This window comes from Echinops telfairi, unplaced genomic scaffold (genome assembly GCF_000313985.2).
Source record: "Echinops telfairi isolate 266 unplaced genomic scaffold, ASM31398v2 ScPeMD7_60;HRSCAF=208, whole genome shotgun sequence".
NCBI classification, from domain to species: Eukaryota; Metazoa; Chordata; class Mammalia; order Afrosoricida; family Tenrecidae; genus Echinops; species Echinops telfairi.
The window spans coordinates 4,011,699-4,029,841 of NW_022103958.1; the positions used below are offsets into that span (position 1 = coordinate 4,011,699).

At 52.9% G+C, this 18,143-nt stretch overlaps 1 protein-coding gene across 11 annotated transcripts; it reads right to left on the bottom strand.

The window, feature by feature from the left end:
* Positions 1-476: 476 nt before the first annotated feature.
* NR1H3 (nuclear receptor subfamily 1 group H member 3) lies at positions 477-8,986 on the bottom strand. Of its 11 annotated transcripts, XM_045291111.1 has the most exons (11): positions 8,586-8,859; positions 7,954-7,987; positions 7,787-7,866; positions 7,071-7,259; positions 5,983-6,249; positions 5,417-5,634; positions 5,133-5,312; positions 4,920-5,019; positions 1,270-1,383; positions 969-1,063; positions 477-785 (listed from the first exon to the last, which is right to left on the bottom strand). In XM_045291111.1, exons 3-11 carry the CDS (start codon positions 7,827-7,829, stop codon positions 639-641), a joined length of 1,353 nt encoding a protein of 450 aa, XP_045147046.1. In that variant the 5' UTR covers positions 7,830-7,866; positions 7,954-7,987; positions 8,586-8,859; the 3' UTR covers positions 477-638. The 11 variants fall into 11 exon arrangements, with proteins under 11 accessions (XP_045147046.1, XP_045147045.1, XP_045147043.1 ...); XM_045291110.1 differs by lacking the exons at positions 7,954-7,987; positions 8,586-8,859 and adding an exon at positions 8,899-8,986; XM_045291108.1 differs by lacking the exons at positions 7,954-7,987; positions 8,586-8,859 and adding an exon at positions 8,899-8,958 and having other exon boundaries at positions 7,787-7,931.
* Between the last annotated feature and the right edge of the window lie 9,157 nt (positions 8,987-18,143).

The window sequence follows — 18,143 nt, forward strand, 5'->3', positions numbered from 1 at the left end:
CCCCCACCCACCCTGACAAACACTTGAGGTTGCATTGCTAAGGGGGTGTCCGAACATCACACTTCAGTGACCCAAGTGGAGGTCAGTGGGGCTAGTAAAAGGAGACCCCGGTCACGACTGAGGCTGTCCCTTGTGACTCTCCCTTCTCTGGTTCCCCGGTGGGGGGGGCACCCCCAATCCAGAAGTGAAGTTTCTGTCATTGGGCATGCATGTTGGTTTGCCTGTTTCAACCATACCAGACCTATCGGTGAAGCAGCCCCCCCTGGGGGCACCGATGGCCGCTGAGCCACCGAATGATAGTGGAATTTTTCTTGCAAGGCCCAGTGGGGGAAACAGGAAGTGGTGGAGGCAGGATGGGCAGGGTCAGGGAGAACTTGGTGCAATGTGACCATTTGGCTGCGTTGTGGTCTTCAGATGGAGCACAGCTTCCGCAGGACCCCCACTGCCCAGCAGCCACAGAACACCCAACCCCATGACTCTCCTTTAATGCCCCATGAGGGACCTCCCCTGGCATCCCCCCACCTCCCACCCCTTGAGAATGTCCATCCATCTCAGTCAGCTCCACCTCTAGGTGGCTGCCACGGGTCCTCTGAGAGCCTATTGCAGCAGACAGACAGACGGTGTGGGGACAGAGCCAGTCATTCGTGCACGTCCCAGATCTCGGAGAGCAGCGGGGGCAGCTTTTTGTCCTGCAGGCGCAGTGCAAACACTTGCTCAGAGTGGACGCTGCTCAGTGTCCGGAGGCTCACCAGTTTCATCAGCATCCGTGGGAACATCAGTCGGTCCTGAGGCAGGAGAGGGACAAATTGAGTATCACCTTTGCCTGGGGAAGGGGACACGGGGAGGGGACTGTGGGAGAGGTAGTGACCGCTCCGTGCCTACCACCCCAGCGCTGCCAGAGAGGGCGTCTGGCAGGGGCCTCGGGTGGCGGTGTGTCAGGGAGTGGACCCTGCCGTGGGGAGACTCACCTGGGGGTGGTGGATGGAAACGTAGGCATGCAGGGCCTCCACATAGGTGTGCTGTAGTTGCTCTACTTGCAGCTGGTCCTGCACGTTGGGCCGGTCTAGAGGGCAGCAACAGAGTGGAGGAGCAGGTCTGGCTCGGGTCCTAGTTCCCTACCCCCAAAAGAAGGACATGCCCCGCCCAGCCTCGCCCATCCCAAAATACCACAGCCAGGGCTGCCACCCCCACAATTCCTGCCTTATGGGCCCTGCAGCCCTCCTTGGTGCAAGGCCCTCCCTCTGTGTCCCTCCAGCCCCGCCTCCGCACCTGCGGAGAAGATGCTGATGGCTATGAGCAAAGCAAACTCGGCGTCGTTGAGCTGCAGCTCGTTCATGGCTCTGGAGAACTCAAAAATGGGGTTGATGAACTCCACCTGTAGCCCTGGGAAGAAGAATGGAGGCGGGGGGAGGTGGCAGGAGCAGCAGGGACGTCCTTCTCTCCTCCAAGGCCTCAGCCCGGAAAAGGCCTTCGTTAAGAAGTCCACCAGGATCCCTGGTGCCACAGCGGTTACACATTAGGCTGTCCGTTCTAAACCACCAGCCGCTCGGAGGGAGAAGCATGGGGCTTTCTACTCCCGTAAAGAGTAACACTCTTCGGAAACTCACAGAGGCATTCTACTCTGTCCTACAGGGTCGCAGTGTGTCGGCATGGACTCGATGGCTTAAGGAGTCCCCAGGGCTCCGCTGTGTGTGCCTGGGGCAAGCTTCTTACCCTCTCCAAGCCTCCTCTGGGAAACAGGCCTGGTGCCTGAACTTCTCTCGCAAGGCTGTGGGGATGGCCGAAGGATAGAGCCTGCTGAGTGGGGCACAGCAGAGCCGAATTACGTGGCAGTGACAGCGCCGCTCTTAGTAGGACTCACAAGGAGCCCGCGTTGCTGATGCTGGTCCATAAACAACAGCCTTGATTCCTGGCACCACGTATATGAAGCATTAGAGATGCATGCTTTCATGGACTGCCCGAACACAGCGGGGTGCTTGAGCGGGTGGACCCCAGAGCTGGACTCGTCTGGGGCTGAGTCCTGGCTCTGCCTCTGCGTAGCTGTGTGACCTGAGGTACATAATCTAACCTCTCCGAGCCTTGGTTTTCCCATCCATCAAAAGTGGAGACCCGAACAGTATCTGCTTCAGAATAGGTCCTTCGAGACCATGTGACGCACAGCAGTTTACATGTAAGCGTTGGTTAGATAACTATCTATAGTTGTGTGTGCGTTGTTGTTTTTTTTTTTCACGGAACCAGTCTTCTTGGTAAGAAGATAGCCGAAGTTCAACAACGCGTGACTGAAAGTCACAACAACCTAGAGAAGCGGCCCCCTGCCGACACTGCCGACTCTTCCCACCCAACGCTGTCCCCTCGGCTTCCTCTGCTGTCTCCTAGCAGCCATCTGCTACACTTTTCCACCCTTGATGCGTCACTTCCTGCACTGTCAGAAGTGTTCAGGCTCCGTGTGCGTGCTCCACAGAGTGGGCAAGCCCCATTGTACCAAGCCTTTCTTGGGACGCTCCTCTGATCCGTGTGTTGAGCCCAACTGCCTCTTCAGAGCGAGAGGAAGAGGAGGCAGCGTTGGCGGACGGCCCCTGGGACAGTCTGCTAACGCTCCCTCGAACGGCATGTACAGTCGCATCCTCATCAGCCGTCCACCACCATGTGCCACGTGGGCCAGTGGAAGTCGAGGGAGAAAAAGAGCTGGACAAGACAGAGCCCCTGCTCCTTCTGAAGCGTCACGGATGAAATGAGAAAGGCAAGGCAAACAGGATGCCAGCAACGCCACTTCGGTTGATCAATCTATAAATAGGTATAGATTCAGATCACACGCTGGAAGTCCGCGTGTTCCAGAAGGAACAGACACCTTCGAACTGAGGAGGGCTCATAAAAGAGGGTGGGCATTAAGGAGAAGAAGGCCCTGGCTAAGGGATCCCGGGTAACAATCACTTGGGAAGGAGGTGGTTTGGGAGAGAGGCTGCAGGGTTGGGCTCTTAAAGCTGAATGAAACCGGGAGTTACCCAGGGTTTTCTAAGCTGCCGTCAGGTAGGTTTGAGCCACCCACCTTGTGGCTAGCAGCTAAGCTTGGACCCTCTGTGCCACCGGAGGACCTTAAGGGCTTGCTAGGTCCTTAAATAGCTCCTGTCCGATTGGGGTGGCACATTAAGCATTCCCAAAGGCAAAACAAGAAGCAAACAGCAAAAAACCTCCGCACGACCCTGGGACGCTCAGCAGTGAAAGGCTGCCTTCCTAGAAAGCCCTTTGGGTGGCCTGCATCGGGGCAGCAAGGGGCACAGGAGCAGGCCCGAGTCACCAGAACGGAAGGGAGGCTCTAAAGATGGGCGGCCTCAGAACCATCTCTCCACGCCCAAGAATGGGCATCTGAAGTACAACTAGAAGTACTTGTTTGAAATAGTAGAGATTTCGTCACAGACCGCCCCACACACACACACTCTCTTAGTTAAACTAGAAATCTCCTGTGGCGATTCTCTGCAAACTCCCCCCAGCTTCTGTCCTTTCCCAGCCTGGCTCCTGCGGTGCAGGCAGTTATAAAGCCAGGGGCTTCGTAACTCAGACTCGGGGTCGCCCCACGCGTGTCAGAGCGGGACTGCGTCCCAACGCTTCCGCGTGGCTGCTTTTTCCGGAGTGCACAGCCAGGCCTTTCTTCTGAGGCACTTTAGAACTCCCGACCTTTCCCTTAGCAGCCCAACATGTTCAAAGCCTGCATCTAACAAACTCCTAACAGACACATTGCAAAAATCCATGTGAGGGTCCGCCGCCCTTTGCTTAACTTCAGGCGCCCATCAGAATGAAAGCGCAGCCAGCCGGCGCTGCCGTTGAGTGGATTCTGATTCATAGCGACCCTCTACAGCAGTGGTTCTCCACCTTCCTCGTGACGCGATCCTTTCACACAGTTCCTCCTGGTGGTGACCCTCCCCAACCATAAAATGATTGTTGTTGCTACTTCATCGCTGTCATTTTGCTACTGTGATGAATCGGGAGACCCCTGTGAAACGGTCGTTTGATCCCCAAAGGGGTCGCGACCCAAAGTTGAGAACCGCTGCTCTCTGGGGTTTCTGAGAGTGTCTATCTTTATAGGAGCAGACATCCTCAAGTTTCTACCACTAAGCAGGTGGTGGGTTTGAACATCCGACCTTGCTGTTAGCAGTCCGAGGCCTACCCAACGGCACCAACGGGGCTCCTTTCCCTGAGAGCAAATTCTGGAGGAAAATCCTGCAGCCTCAGGTGGGAACAGAAACCCTCCTACTCCCTCGCCTTAGGTGTCCCCATTTGGGTATCTTGGCAATGTTTCAACCCCAGGCCTGTGGCCCATCCAAAGGAACATCTGAAAATCAGCCCCAGGGAAGGAGAGCTTGTGGGCCTCCGAAAGCCCAGCCCCAGGAAGGGCTCTGGGCAAATGGTTTTCAAACCTATTTCCTAGCTATCGAATCTTTGCTTACGACCACATGTCCCACAGGAGCACCTGACGTGTGGTGGGTGTCAATGGGGCTTTGGGGAAGGTGAGGCTAAAGGAGGCTCCGGGGCCTCGCTGTTCCTCCTCTCAGGTGACTCGTCTGTGGGATGGGGGGCTCCAGGGGACACTGTGTGAAACCCCCTGGCCTGATGTAACAGCGCCCTGGGGTCCACTGAGGCCTAAAAACCCACAATGACAACAACCCGCCCACTGCCTCCCTTCTGATTCCCGAGTCCCGATTGAGGGTGCCTGAGACTGTCAGGTTGGCTAGCTTTCTTCTGAGGAGCAGCTGGGGGGTTTGAACCACCACACTGGAGGTTAGCAGGGCAGCGCTTACCCAACCGTGCCACCAGGCCAGAAGCCTGGCAGCCTTCTGCAGCTGCCCAGACCCATGGGCTCTATGACAGAACGTGTCTGTCTGTCCGTCCATCCAGTCCAACCCCTTGGGGGCTTCAGTTCTCACCTGCTTTGGCAAAGTCTTCCCGGTTGTAACTGAAATCCTTAAGGAAGGTGATGCTCTCGCTCCCAGGGTTGTACCTCCGAGATGTCTCTAGAAGCATCACCTGGAGACAAGTAGCAGACTTCAAACAGGGACTTGGGGGTGGCGGGGGCCTTCCCACAGACAACCCTGCTCTGGCTCTCCCTTCACCCCGCCCGGGTCTGGCAGCCGCCTCACCTCGATAGCCGAGGTCTTCAACAGGGCGATCTGGTCCTCCCGGCTGAGCTGCAGGAAGCCGGGCAGCTGCTTGGCAAAGTCGACGATCTCCTGTACCGAGACGATGGCCAGCTCCGTGAAGTGGGCGAAGCGCTGCTGGCGGGCCTCCCTGCTCTGGGGGTCTGGGGCCATGGGCCAGGGCTGCCCACCCGGGAAGGCGGGGAGGGGGAGAGGAGAGCCACGCTGAGTTGGGCATCCAGAAGCCACCTGGCCCAGCGCCACTTCTCCCTGGGTCCCTCGGGTACCGTGACGCGAAGCCGATCGGAGAAGGAGCGCCGGTTGCACTGCTGCTGGGCGGCCACCAGCTTCTCGATCATGCCAAGTTGCTCGGGGCTGAGCTGGGGCAGGGCCTGATGGGGCGAGGAAGCCCTCTGCGGCACTGACGAAGATGACGTGGCCTGAGATTGCTCCTCCTCCTGCCGCTTCAGCTTCTTCAAGCGGATCTGTTCTTCTGACAGCACGCCTACGGGTGGGTGGGCCTCCAGTGAGCAGGGGAGCAGGGGGAGGCAGGAAGTCAGGGTGGGCAGAGGGGCTGCGACAAGGCTTGGGGGGAAGTCCAGGAAAAGACAGCAATCCATTCTTCAAACCCCCAAACTCACTGCCATCGAGTTGCCGCTGACTCTTAGGAATCCTACAGGACAGGTAGAGCTACCTCTGTGAGTGTCTGAGACTACAACTTTTTCTGGGAGAAGAGAGGCCCGTCTTTCTCCCACAGAGAAAGTGGTTCTGAACTGCTGACCTTGAGGTGACCAGGTCCCCTCTTTCCCTCCAGGCTCCCCTCAGATTCCCATCCATCTCGGAGGACACTCACACTCTTCCCGCATGCCGGCCTGCCGGCATTTGCGAAGCCGACACTCCTGGCACTTGCGTCGCATGTAGGTGTCCATGGGGCAGTGGCCGCCGCTGTGGCAGACGTAGCGCGCCCCCTTGATGATGCTGCGGCGGAAGAAGCCCTTGCAGCCCTCGCAGCTCAGCACGTTGTAGTGGAAGCCCGAAGCCTTGTCCCCGCACACGCTGCACAGCTCCGTGCCCAGCATTTTGGGAGCCGGTCCCTTTTTCCGCTTTGGCGTGCGGAGCTCTGAGTACAGGGAAGAACCGATGGTTGGTTGGTTGGTTCCCCGAGGCGAAAGGTTGGTGCCCACTCGGCCACCACCCCGAGCGCGCACAGGGACCTTCCTTCCCTCCACTCTGTGCGGTCTGGTTGGTCTCTGTTGTCTTCAGTCCATCCCTCCTCCTGGCAAGGCCATATGTGAAGGCTAGAACCGCTTCACAGGGTTTGGGAAGCAGATCACCAGGCCTGACTTCCCAACCGCCAACCTCCTGGCTAGTCATCAAGCGCTTAACCAGCTGTGCCATCCCAGCGTTCCTCATTCTACAAACAGCAGCTCTCATGTACCGAGTGCCATGGTGCCTTGCCTATGGTGTGGGCCCGTTGACAAACAGTGGTCATAAGAAAGAAGCATTTTGTTTTGTTTCCATTTTACAAAGAAGGAAAACTCAAAACAAACACCCTGCCTTTCAATCGATGCTGACTCACAGTGACCCTACAGGACAGAGTAGGACTGCCCCCGTGGGTTTCCAAGATGATGACTCTTGGCGGAAGGGCTAGAAAGCCTTGTCTTTCTCCCTGGGAACAGCTGGTGGGTCCTATCTGCTGACCTCGCGTGAGGTTAGCAGCCCAACGGATAATCACGAGGACACCAGGGTTCCCTCGAAGAAGGAAAACGAGAGTTGAAAAGGTGAACCCATTGTCTACAGGCTCTATCGAGAGAGACAAAGCTCGGAGTCCAATCACCCAAGTCTAGTGGACCTCAAAGCCTTTGGCTCTACCCATACATTTTAGGGTAAGGAGCCCCAGGTTGTCCCTCCCAGACCCAGGAGCCCCTTCCACCTCCTTACCTGGGGACCCTGGAAAGGCCTTTGCCCTGGGGAACAGGGCTGTGGGTTCTGCTGCCCCCAGCCCCACTCCTGAAGTGGCCCGGGGGGGCTGGGGCATTCCGGCTCCCTCTCTGAGGGTGCAGTGGGCCCGGCCCAGAGCCTGGCAACTTGCATCCTGCACACCTGGCTCCCACAGCTCCGCCACAGAGTCTGAGACCCAGAAAAGAGAGGCACGCAGAAGTGGGGTGTGGAGACTCAGGGCGGGAAGGGGGGTGGGCGTCTCAGATCTAGAGAGTCCACCTCCCCAGAATCCTTACCTGGGAACTGTGAGCTTCTCTCTGCCCCTTAGAGGGCAGCAGAGTCCCAGAGTGGGCCTTGGGACCCCAGAGTTTGTGTGGCCCATGGTGGGACTAGACAGCTGTAGGCCCCTGCACCTCAATACTTTAAATGGGGGAAGTAACCTGTGTCCCCTGGGGGTGGGGGACTAGCACCCATGCATCATCTCAGAGATTAGATTGGGCACTTGGAAGCCAGCGCTGGCAAACAATTACATTGCCAGCTCTCCTCGGCAGTGAGCCTCTGTGGGGGAAGACTGGGCGGGTGCCCGAAAACCAAGCACCAGAGCCAGGTTGAGATGACCTGGGCAGAAAGGCAAGCCATGCCACGAACAGCTCTGACTGCCCTCGGGGAGGGCCGGGTGCAGGAGCAGGAAGGAGGGCTAGCGCAAAGCAGCTTACCAGGAGAAACAGCGGGCACAGGGGCCTCCAGCCACAAAGACATCGCTTCCTGGAGCCCTGGACATCACCAAGGGTCTGTTCTGTTGGGAGGACCGGGTTACACTCCACAGCTCCGTTCTCCCTGGGCCCTCTTCTCCTATCCTGCCTTTGGTCAGTACAAACAATACCTGCTAGCAGTTCCTTGCCATCGGTATGAGGGGTCTTCAAAAATGTCGTGGGAGGGAAAAAAAAAAACTGGAATGGAAAAATAATCGAATTTTTCCACAAACAGTTGGAAGCCCCTCTTATAGATGAGCCTTGTACCTCACAAGGCCCCTGGACCCATGGCAGTCCGGGTGATTCTTAAATCCACTTTACAGGTGGGAAGACAGAAGTCTAAAGAAACGGAGTCAATTGTCCATGGCCGCAGTTAGGTAGCGGTAGAACCAAGATTCCAAGCCCGGACCTCTCTGGCTGCAGGGGCCACCATGCACCCCTTTCTCCCTGGCGCTGCCCCCCCCCAGCCCATCAAGGGGTTAGAGGGGACATGTGCCCCCTGCCAGAGTGGCACTAGGCTGAGTTGCAGAGTCCCTCCCCCAGTCTGGGGGGACAGCGACAGTCTGGCAGGACCCAGGAGATGGGGTGAAGGTCCCCTCCCCTCAGTGGGACACTACTGGTCTTCTGGTGAATCTCCCCTAAGGGTCCCAGCACGGACTTCTTGTCTCCCACTGCGAATCCCTCGGGTCAATTCCCATTCATAGCAGTCCTATAGGACGGGTAGAACTGCCCCCTGTGGTTTTCTGAGACTGTCCCCCTTTACCAGAGTAGCAGGCCTCTTCTTTTTCCAAAGGAGCAGCTGGTGGTTTCGAACTGCTGACCTCGCGTTTAGCGGCCCAATGCAAAACCGCAACGTATTTACCAGGGCTCCTAGAGGTTTCTGTAGGGCCTCCACCCCGCAAAAGTTACTCTAGGGGACTGAATCGAATCCTGCTCTTTCTCTGCCCCCTTCTCCATCATCCCTCACTTCTCCCGGAGCGCCTCTTCGGAGACCCGCAGGACACACACCACCCTCCCCCCTGGCACACGCACACAGAGCCGCAAGCCCTCTGCCCAGCGGAGCCCAGCCGACCCACCGAAAGCTTCCCCAGGCCGCCAGTTGGGCTGGCCGGCGGCGGACAGTCTCTGGAGCCCCCTTGCTGGGAGAGGAGGACGTGCAGTCCCCGGTCCCGAGGCCGGCCGGCCGTCGCCGAGCTGCAGCTGAGCCGGGAGCGAGCCGGGACTCCCAGGGAAGTGGAAGTGGGCAAGGCACGAGGGGAGGGGCGGCCAGGGGGGGTCGGGCCACCTCTCCTTCCTGCCAGCGCCCCGGGGGCGACCCGGGCTCTGGCTCCCGGCCCCCCGCCCGCCCACGGGCTGCGCTGCGCTTCCCCAGCACCCTCCTGACTCCTCCCCGCCGGCCGCCCCCTCGTCCGCCTCCACCCCTGTCCCCTGGTTCCGCTCGCCCTTCCCCACGGACCGCTGGGCTCCGAGGAGAGGAGTCGCGCCCCTCGCCACGGTGGGCCCGGGGCTGCACTTACAGGACTAACTCCCGGGTACCCCCACCCCGATCCCGGCAGCCTCTAGAGACACCTCGAGGAGCAAAGGTCCCGGCCAGGCCTGGAATTGCGACACCCGAGCCCGGCCTGCTTTCCCAGCCACCCCACCACCCATCCCCCGCCTCTCTTGCCTCTGGGAGGGGGCCAAGGAGCGCTCCCAGCTCGACCCATGCCGCATACAAGCCGGGGGAGCTCCGAGAGTGGAGAGGGCAGGTGGGATGGGGAGGGGGCTCTTCCAAAAAGTTTCTAATTGTGGGTGCCCTACTGGGGTTCACAGAGTGGAGAAGGGGGTGGGGCTGGCAGGCCTAGGATGAGAGTCGGGTGGTGAGCCAGGTGCCAGTCTAGGCTGGACCCAGGAAGAGAGGCAGGTTACCTTCTCTGTGGAGCAGTCTGTCCAGTATTTTGTCTTAACATGCCATTGACTCCCCCAAGCACAGCAGGATGGGTCTATTGTGATCCCTAAAGGTTTTCCTGGATTGAGTTTCAGCTGTACCTGGCCAGGCCTTTGTCTGTCTTCGTCTGTCTGTCTTAGTCTGGCAGGCCCTCTGAAACCTGTTTAGGGTATCAGCAACAGCAAACATGCCACTAACAGATAGGGGGAGTGCTGATTCACAAGGTGCACTGGCCGGGAATCAAACCGGGCTCTCCCACGTGGAGGACATGAATTCTGTCATGGATCCAAGAGTGACCTGAGAGGACTGAAGCCTGCCCTGCTGCCTGGGAGCTGGGTGATCCTTTACAGTCGATGCCATGGGTTATTTTAATCTCCCCTAGAGTCCTAAGAATGGGCCCGGCACAGACAATAGAACAGATGTTCTGTTCTTGTTGGTCCAATGTATAAGTAAACAAGTAAGATAATAGGGTCTTCCTCCACCCCCCACTTGTGAACACTAATCAATTCCACCTCCACATGTTGAGTGATGGTACTCCCGACTCCAATTCTAGGTCAGAATCCTGGCCCTTCCTCTCAGCTGGATGATCCTAGCAACAAAATAGGAATGAGGAGAATCGCAGTGCGGGAACTACCGTGGTATTTGGCACATTGTATTGAAGAACTGGTGGCTGTTACCCTTACCTCCCCCTTTCAGCTGTGGGACTGTCTCACTACCTGGAATCTGTCCCTTGTTAACCTTCCAACCTGCCACATCTGTATCTGCGTCCCTCACCACCACCTCGTTTGGCCCCCAGAGCAGCCCCTGGAGAGAGGGAGGAGAAACCCCGGGAGCCCCGTCTTTCGGAGAACAATGTAGAGCTGTGCAAGTCCCTCTCTTAGTGCCACACACAGTTAGTGGCCAAGCTGGACTCAGAACCCCAGTGTCCCCACTCCAGTCCGTGAGACAGTCTTGTTGCCTTCCAGGTCCAAAGGAACAGCAAAGTACTGCAATGGAGAGGCTGCAGGGGGAGAGGCTGAGAACCCTGCGTATGCCTCCATGCAGATGTGAGAGGCTCAGAGGAGCTGAGGTTACTGCTGGTCATTCACCCCCTGCCCCACTCCCAGTTTCCTACTCCCTGACTCTTCCTGTTTTGCTGTGAACTCCAGTTCCCATGGGCCCCACATTAAGCATCGAAGGCCAGGGGGCCAAGGCAGGCAGCCAGTGGGACAGAGATGAACAGGGCACCAGGGAAGAGGAGAGAAGGGGGAACTGGGAAAGGGCAAAGGTGGGGGGAGAGGGAGCAAGGGAGTGGGACCGAAGGAACAGGATTCAAGAAGGACACGGAAAGCAGAAATAGAAGCGGACCTTGAAGAACGATGGGAGGAAGCACAGGGTGGAGTGGGGAGAACAGGCCGGAGGCTGGGGAGGCAGAGACTGGAAGGCAGCAGGGCTGGGTCATGTTGCAAAATCTGCCCATGTGTTCGTTTTCACATTTCAGAAAAGCCCCTCTGGAACCCCCATCTAAAAGTTCTGCCTTTAGCTCTTGCTCTTTTCTCTCATCACAAGGTCTGTCGCTGCACAAGGCATCTCTGAGTCATAAGCACCAGGCTCTCTCCATTCCTGTTGCATTGACTCTTTCCCCAGTTTCCACAAGGCTCCAGCCGTCCTGGGAAAGGAGACACCGGGGACTCCAGCCACTAGGAAACTGGACCGGTTCTGTCCCAGCCCTCCCATCATGGCTCCATTCCCTCTCTTCGACATTACCCATCGATGGTTAAGCACCACAGTCGAGTGCCTTTGCCTAGTCAGGGAAAGGCAGGTAAACATCTTTTTGGTCTGCCCTGCTTTCAACCGAGATCCATCTGACATCAGCAATAAAAGCCTTCATTCCACTTCCTCTTCTGAATCCAGCTTGGATTTCTGGCACTTCCCTGTCAACGTACTGTTTTAACAATTTGGAAACTATCTGCAGCAAAACTTACGTCGGCCGATATTAATGCCGTTGTGTGATCATTTCTCAATTCTTTGGAATGGGCACAAATATGGATCTCTTCCCGTTGGTTGGCCATATTTCTTGGCAAAGACAAGTGAACATTTCCAGCATTGCCTCCATTCATTAAAAACATCTCAATTGGCAGTCAACTAATTCCTGGAGTCTTATTTTTTGGCCAGTATCTTTAGTGTAGCTTGGGCTTCTTCCTTTGGTACCACTGGGTCTTGGTCATATGGGTACCTCCTGAAATGATGGAAAGTCAGTTTATTTTTGGTACTGTGACACTGTATATCCTATCCATCTTCTTATGCTTCCTGCATCATCATCTTAGGCATGCTGTGGTTGTGGGGGACCACAGACTAGATTCAGCATCCAGACTCATTGGGACTGTGTGGCCAACGGAAGGCCTCCCTGCCAGGTCTTCTACCATCCTGACGATTATGTTTGAGCCCATTGTTGCAGCTACTGGGCCAATCCGTCTCATCGAGGGTCTTTCTCTCTTTTGTCTTTCTACTTTACCGTGATGTTCTTTTCCAGGGAATGGTCTCACCTGATAACATGTCCAAAATATATGAGACAAAGTCTCACCCTATTCACATCTAAGGAGCATTCTGGCTGTACTTCCAAGACAATTTTGTTTGTGCTTCTGGTAGGCCAGAGTGCTTTCGATATTCTTCACCAACACCATGATTCAAATGCATCAATTCTTTTCTGGTCATCCGTGGTCTACAGCCAACTTTCCCGTGCATAGGAAGCAACTGAAAATCCCGGGACTTGGTGTAGGCACAAAGTGACATCCATGGCTTTCAACACTTTTAAAGAGGTGCAGCAGATTTATGCAATGCAATACAATGTTTGATTTTTTGACTGTTGCTTCCATGAGCATTGATTTCATTCCAAGTAAAATGAAATCCTTGACAACTTTTAATATTTTCTCCATTTATCATGATGTTATCTATTGGTCCAGTTGTGAGAATTTGGGTTTTCTTTACATTGAGTTATAATCCGTAATAAAAGCTGTCATTTTCTATGTTCATCAGCAAGTACTTCAAATCCTCCTTGCTTGCAGCAAGCAAGGTTCTATCATCTGCATATTGAAGGTTGCTGCCAAGCCTTCCTCCAATCCTGATGCCACGTTCCTCTCCTTAGAGTCCAACTCCTCTGATGATTTGCTCAGCACACAGATTGAATAAACATGGTGAGGAAACAAGGCTAGCACACACCTTTTCTGATTTTAAGCCTTGTTCTGTTTGAACGACTGCCTCTTGATCCATGTACAGGTTCTGTACGAGCACAATGAAGTGTTCTGGAATCCCCATTCTTCTTTCTCACTGCTCTCCAGCCTTTTCTGTGATCCCTAGAGTTGGATGCCTGTGCACAGTCAATAAAACACAAGTAAACGTCTAGCTGATGTTCTTTGCTTTCAGCCAAGATGCATCTGACAACAGCTATGATGATATCCCTGGTTCCATGTCCTCTTCTGAATCCGGCTTGAGTTCCTGGCAGCTTACTGTTTATGTACTGCTGCAGCCATTTTTTTGGATTATCTTCAGACTTTTTTTTTTTTTAACATTTTATTAGGGGCTCATACAACTGTTATCCCAATCCATACACACATCAATTGTGTGAAGCGCATTTGTACATCGTTTCTCAAAACATTTTCTCTCCACTTAAACCCCCGACATTAGGTCCCCATTTTTCCCCTCCCTCCCCGCTCCCCACTCCCTCATCAGCCCTTGATAGTTTACAAATGGGTATTTTGTCATATCTTGCCCTGTCCGACGTCTCCCTTCACCCATTTATTTGCATGTGATATGGATCTTAGCTGAATGCTGAGAATTCCAGAGATATGTTTACCATTCAACTGTGTGAATCAAAATAAACCATAGATAGCATTGTACAGAAATGGGATTCCCGAATACTTAATTGTGCTCATGTGGAACTTACACACAGACCAAGAGGCAGTTGAAAATCAGAAAAAATAGGCATCTGCGTTGTACCCTTTCACCAGGTTTACAGTGAACCCTCGCCACTTCTGTGCTTCGACTTCCGCGGCTTCACTCTATCACGGTTTTTGCGTAACAGCACCCACTGCCTACGCCTGCTCCTTCAGAGGAAAAAGACGGCGACCCACCTGTAGAGTACATCCCTTAAGTCATTTCATAGGCTATTGATTACAGTATTTGTAAGAACTATGTATAATACTGTATGTGAAATATGTAATACTGTAAACTACATGCCATAAATAATATAATAAATAATAAATGATCATTGTAACATCCAAAATGTTTTACTGTCTTTTCCCTTTTTTGTTTAATAAATTGGATAATACGAGTGTAATGATGACTAAAGGGTGTTTTTTCATGTCCTCTATGCTCTAACTACGAAAATATTTGATTTACAAATAAGGAATCCTACTTCGCGGAATTTCATTTATCACGGTAGGGTCCAGAACCGATTAACCACAATAAACGAGGGTTCACTGTATTTAGCATTTTTTATATGCCGACTAATCTGGGAAACTAAACTACAAGAAGAATTTGGTAACAGGATTGGGAGAAGACTCTCGAACCACCTGTGACAGGCAGATGACATAACCCTGCTTGCTAAAAGCAAAGAGGACTCGAGGCACTTACTGATAAAGATCCAAGGCCATAGCCTTCGATATGGATTACGCTTGATGAAAACACAAATCCTTACAACGAGACCAATAAGCATCACCGTGATAAAGTATTCAAAAGGAAATATGTCACTTTGAGGACAAAGGCGTGTCTGACCCAACCCATGGTGTTTTCAGTTTCCTTCTGTGCACACAAGAGCCAGGCTCCGAAGCAGGAAGACTCAACGAGCTGAGGAGTTTGAATTGCAGTGTGGGCAAAGCCGACTGAGTGTAGCCTGACCTGCCAGAACAAACAAATCCGTCTCGGAAGAAGTCCAGCCAGGATGCATGGAAGGCAGGGTGGCGAGCCTTCATCGTACATGCTTACACATGTTGTCAGGAGGAACCAGTCCAAGGAGAAGGACTTTGCCTTGGGTAAATCTGCACAAGACCTCTTTGAAGTGTTGGAAAGCAAGGAGTTCGCTTTTTGAGAAGTGGGTCTGAGCCGAGCTAGGGGTGGGCAAAAGCAGCAGACCCTTAAGGAGCAACAGCGGGCGCCAACCGTGTCATGATTGAAGTGTGTCTCCTAAGAACACGTGTCCACTTGGCTAGGCCACGATTTAGTGACCTAATGTGAGAGCCTACCCGTGGGATTGTCACTGGTAGGTGTTGTTGAGTCAACTCCAACCAATACTGTCCCTGTGTACAACAGAACAAAACACTGCCATCTTCACGATGTTCTTAAGTTTATCCCAAGGGCTGCAGCCACTGTGCCAGTCCATCTCATCAAAAGCCGTCCTCTTTTTCACTGCCCCTCCACTTTACCAAGCATGATGTCCTTTTCCCGGGACTTGTCTTTCCTGATGACATGTCCAAAGTTCGTGAGAGAAAGTCTTGCTACCCTTGCTTCTACGGAACATTCTGACTGTACTTTTTTTTTTTTTTGATCATTATTTTTCCCTTTTACATAATCTTTTTTTTTTAACATTTTATTAGGGGCTCATACAACTGTTATCCCAATCCATACACACATCAATTGTGTAAAGTGCATTTGTACATCGTTTCTCAAAACATTTTCTCTCCATTTAAACCCCCGACATTAGGTCCTCATTTGTCCCCTCCCTCCCCGCTCCCCCCTCCTGCATGAGCCCTTGATAGTTTATAAATGGGTATTTTGTCATATCTTGCCCTGTCCGACATCTCCCTTCATCCACCTTTCGGTTGTCTGTCCCCCAGGGAGGAGGTCACACACAGTTCCATGTAATCGGTTCCCTCTTTCCTACCCATTTTCCCTTTACCCTCTCTGTTTTGCCACTCACACCACTGGTCCTATAGGGCTCATCCGTCCTGGATTCCCTGTATTTTCAGTTCCTATCTGTACCAGTGTACCTCCTCTGGTCTAGCCAGACTTGCAAGATCGAATTCGAGTCATGGTAGTGGGAGCGGGGAGGAAACCTTTAGAAACTAGAGGAAAGTTGTATTTCTCATCATTGTTACATCGCACCCTGACTGGCTCATCTCCTCCCCGAGACCCCTCTGCAAGGGGATCTCCAGTGGCCTACTAATGGGCTTTGGATCTCCACTCCGCACTCCCCCCATCATTCACTATGGTAAGATTTTTTGTTCTGATGATGCCTTACACCTGATCCCTTCGATCTGATTGTACTTTTAAAGAATTTTTCCAAAACCATTTTATGGGGAGCTAAGACAGATATCATATCGTTCTGAATGGTCAATCACATCAAGCAGTATTGTACAATTGCTACAACATTCTCTTCCTCCTTGAACTCCTTGATATCAGTTCCCCTTTACCTCCCTCCCCTCTATACCCCCTAGGAACTCTTTATTCTACTTGCTGTCTCAATAGGTTCATCAATCTGGGTCTGACTGTACTTCTAAGACAGATGTGTTTGTTCTTTTGGCGGGCCATGGTACTTTCGATATTCTTCACCAGCGCCACACTTCAGATGCATCAAGTATTCTTCAGCCTTCCTTTTCCAGTGTCCAACTTTCACACGCATATGAGGTGATTGAATCCCATGGCTCGGGTCAGACCCACTTTCCTTCTCAAAGTAAACTCCTTGCCTTTCAACACTTTAAAGAGGTCTTGTGCAGATCTACCCAATGCAATGCATTGTTTGATCTCTTGAGTGTTGTTTCCATGAGCGTCAGGGATATAACACACTAATTGGGTCCCAGGGGAGTTTCCTGGGATGTGGCCTGCATCACTTTTTATCTTAATGAGAGAGAAAAGGAGAAAACAATGAGCAGAAATAGAAGGACCACCAAGAAAGAGGAGCCAAGGGCAGAGCACATCCTCTGGACCCAAAGTCCCTGTGCTGGGAACCTCCTAGACCCTGGAGAAAATTGATGCTGAGACCTATGGCGATGATCCCCAAGGAATGCTAGGGACACAGACACTGAAAGACAAAACATTTCCTCCAGCGCTGACAGAGGAAGCCTTTCCCTGCACTCAGTGCCCTAAATTCAGACTTCTCGCCTCCTGGACCACGAGAGAATGAATTTCTGTTTGTTAAAGTCATCCACTTGTGGCATCCGTTATGGCAGCACAAGATGTGACTAAGGAATATAGCAACAATGGTGAGGATGGAGCCGGGCCAGGCATTGTTCCCTTTTGTTGTACACAAGGTCCCTCTGGATGAGAACTGGCTTGATGGCACCTAATAACAATATACTTTAGTTTTATACGTGTACTATATTATTTATCCTGACAGTCACCCTAGGCGATAGTACACAAGTATCCATTTAATATCAAAGTCATTACACAACCACAAACAACCCTAGGCAAAAAAAAAAAACAATGCCTCCCAAGGTGGGAAGAATGGTAATTCAACCAGGCGTAGGCTCGCTTGTGTTTAAAATGGGGGAGAGCAGTGGTTCCCAAAACTGGCCCCACCTTCAGTAACTTTGATTTATGTGGCCCGAGGAGGGGCTACATATCCATCTCTGTATCCATGTCTTTTTTTAAAATTTCATCTGTAATTAGGACATAACATCACCTGGTAGAAAATATGCAGATGCTGGGGGTCAAGAGAGTAGGGCTAGCTCCTGACCTTAGCATCTACTGTGAGAGTAAACCTCACTCTCTCTGCAATGTTTTCCCACTCTAATAACTGACAGGAGCCCTGGTGGTATCGTGGTTACATGTTGGGCTGCAATCTGCCTGGTTGGCAGTTCGAAACCACCAGCAGCTCCATGGAAGAAAGAACGCACTTTCTACTCCCGTAAAGTTACGGTCGCTATGAGTCACTGACGAGGAGTCGGCATCGACGTGATGGTGGTATTTGGTCTTGGTGATGATAACCGGAATGGCATCTGCTCCACCAATCCCTCCGACATGGGATATTTGCAAGCGTAACTCACTTTCCTCCTCACTGCCGTCAGGTGGATTCTGACTCATCACAACCCTACACGCAGGTAGAGAAGGTATAAAAATACTTACAGGGAAAGTGAGGGGTTTTGTTCTAGTTCCTAAAATGTAATGAGTCAAAGATTTACATTCGAAAGACACAAGAGTTTCGTAGTTTACAAGGGTCATAAACCAAACCAAATTGAACCCACCGCCATGGAGTTTTCAACTCCTGGAGACCCTGTTGGGCAGAGCGGAACTGTGCCTGAAGGGGCACTTTCAACCCCCCCCCCCCACACACACACACACACACTGTGCAACATCCTCCCAATGTGAAATGGTTTCCTTTAAAAACCTCCTCGTTAGGAACTGAAAATACAGGGAATCCAGGACGGATGAGCCCTACAGGACCAGTGGTGTGAGTGGCTAAACAGGGAGGGTAAAGGGAGA

Excerpts from the sequence above, each read along its gene's own strand:
- NR1H3 (XM_045291110.1), bottom strand. The coding sequence starts at position 7,829 with ATGTCTTTGTGGCTGGAGGCCCCTGTGCCCGCTGTTTCTCCTG. Across the intron at positions 6,250-7,070 it reads GGCCTTTCCAGGGTCCCCAG|AGCTCCGCACGCCAAAGCGG; the intron begins GTAAGGAGGTGG and ends CCCTGTACTCAG. Across the intron at positions 5,635-5,982 it reads GGCCGGCATGCGGGAAGAGT|GCGTGCTGTCAGAAGAACAG; the intron begins GTGAGTGTCCTC and ends ACCCACCCGTAG.